This window comes from Oxyura jamaicensis, chromosome 33 (assembly GCF_011077185.1).
Source record: "Oxyura jamaicensis isolate SHBP4307 breed ruddy duck chromosome 33, BPBGC_Ojam_1.0, whole genome shotgun sequence".
Taxonomy (NCBI): domain Eukaryota; kingdom Metazoa; phylum Chordata; class Aves; order Anseriformes; family Anatidae; genus Oxyura; species Oxyura jamaicensis.
The window spans coordinates 753,921-755,593 of NC_048924.1; the positions used below are offsets into that span (position 1 = coordinate 753,921).

Consider the following 1,673-nt stretch of genomic DNA (forward strand, 5'->3'; position numbering starts at 1 on the left):
CTGTCGCCAGGGCTGCATTGCCACCTCGTGGTTACGGCTCCTCGGCTGCTCCCGGTGCAAAACCCCCTCGGTTTTTTGAACCCTGCTCTGCTTTCTGCTCCCTCAGGCTGTGGGGTGTAGGGGGGAACGTGCCCCGTTTCCAGCCCAGCGGCGCAGAGGGGTTTGCAGGGCTCTGCATCCCCTCGCCTGGGAGGGAAATGGCAGCTTCTGCCCTCCCCTTTAGGAGAGGGGCTGAGGCTGGTGGAGGTGTCCTGGCTGAGCCACGGCCAAATCCTCTCTTGAAAAAAGCAGTGACAAGTTGCTGGGGACAGTGGGACCCTGGAACAAACAACTGAGGCAGAAGGGTTGGAGCTGAGCTGGGCACAGCACTGCGGACAGGAGATACTCAGCCCTGGGAGGGACAGGGACAATGCCCCCAAGGTGACAGGGGACACGTCCCTGGAATGCGCCAGCTTGTGAGGTCATCTGGGGGAGATGTGTTGTTGGGCCATGCCAAGGGTACCCACAGCACTCATCCTGCTCTTGCTGGTGGCAGGCAGCCGGTGCGAGGACACGGTGGCAGACAACGTGGGACGTCACACCATGAGCCGCATCGCCGCGCTGCTGTCCCTGTCTGAGTGCCGCCAGCTCCAGGGACAACTGGTGGGACCCAAGGAGGACCTGGGGGAGCTCCCGGGGGGCAACAACCGCCCCCGTGGCCCCTGTGCTCTTTGCCACCGTCCTGGCTGCTCGGAAGCCCTGCGGAGCTGGCTGGAGTCGGCAGGAGAGGGGATGTCCTGGGACGTGCTGGTCCGCAGCCTCCACCAAATCGGGCGCCCCGACATAGCCCGGGAGCTGGGGAAAAACCTGAACCAGGACAGGAGCCTGGAGCTGCGCAGGAACGTGGAGGAGTACGGCCGCACCGTGCAGCACCTCACCTCCTCGCGGCTCCTGCTGCAGGGCGAGCAGCCCGCTGGGGCACGGGGCAGGAGGGCCCTGGCAGGGGGACTGGGAGATTTGGGGGAGCTGCGCTTCGAGAGGCGGCCACCCCCTCCGTACACCCGCAGCCTCCTGGGCTGGGTCAGCTCCGTGGCCTCCGGCATCCTCGGGGGGTTCCTCGCCTCTGTCCTCGTCACCCTGGCTGCTGCCTACTCCTGTCACTGGCTGCTGGGCTCAGACACTGCCTGAAGCAGGGACATCACCCAAACCAGAGCAACTCCCAGAAGGGGCTGGAGAGAAACCAAGCAGCAATAAAGCCTCGTGGAGAGGCTGAGAGCTGGAGGCCAACTCCGTGTGTTCTCCTTGGCTTGTGTGAGCCTCAAGCGTCCTTGGCTTGGGTCCTCTTAGAGCCTCCAGAGCTGTCCACCAGTCCTCCCCAGCGGTGCAGGAGATGTCCCTGGATGCTGGAGTGCCCCATGGCAGGGATGGAGCCTGGCAGAACTCCCTTGGCCATGCCCTGGATGTGCTCTCTGAGCTCCCCATCCTCCTTTCCCTAGTGCCCAGTGGTGCTTCTCTGCTGCAGCTAGTGCCACGATGCCTGGGAAGGGGATAGGGAAATTGTTCCCTCCCCGTGTGGAAATGTCCCCAGCCCTGTAGGTACCCCTCCTGCTGAACCCCAGCAGTTCAGCAACCTGATTCAGAGGATAAGGTTTGAGCTTCTCACTGGATTCACTCCGCTTTGCCTTCCCAGGGGG

The 1,673-nt window shown here is 63.7% G+C and overlaps 1 protein-coding gene across 1 annotated transcript; it reads left to right on the forward strand.

Moving 5' to 3' along the window:
• Positions 1-489: 489 nt before the first annotated feature.
• LOC118155512 (transmembrane and death domain protein 1-like) lies at positions 490-1,167 on the forward strand. Its single transcript, XM_035308821.1, has one exon. It carries the CDS (start codon positions 490-492, stop codon positions 1,165-1,167), a length of 678 nt encoding a protein of 225 aa, XP_035164712.1.
• The last annotated feature ends 506 nt before the right edge of the window (positions 1,168-1,673 follow it).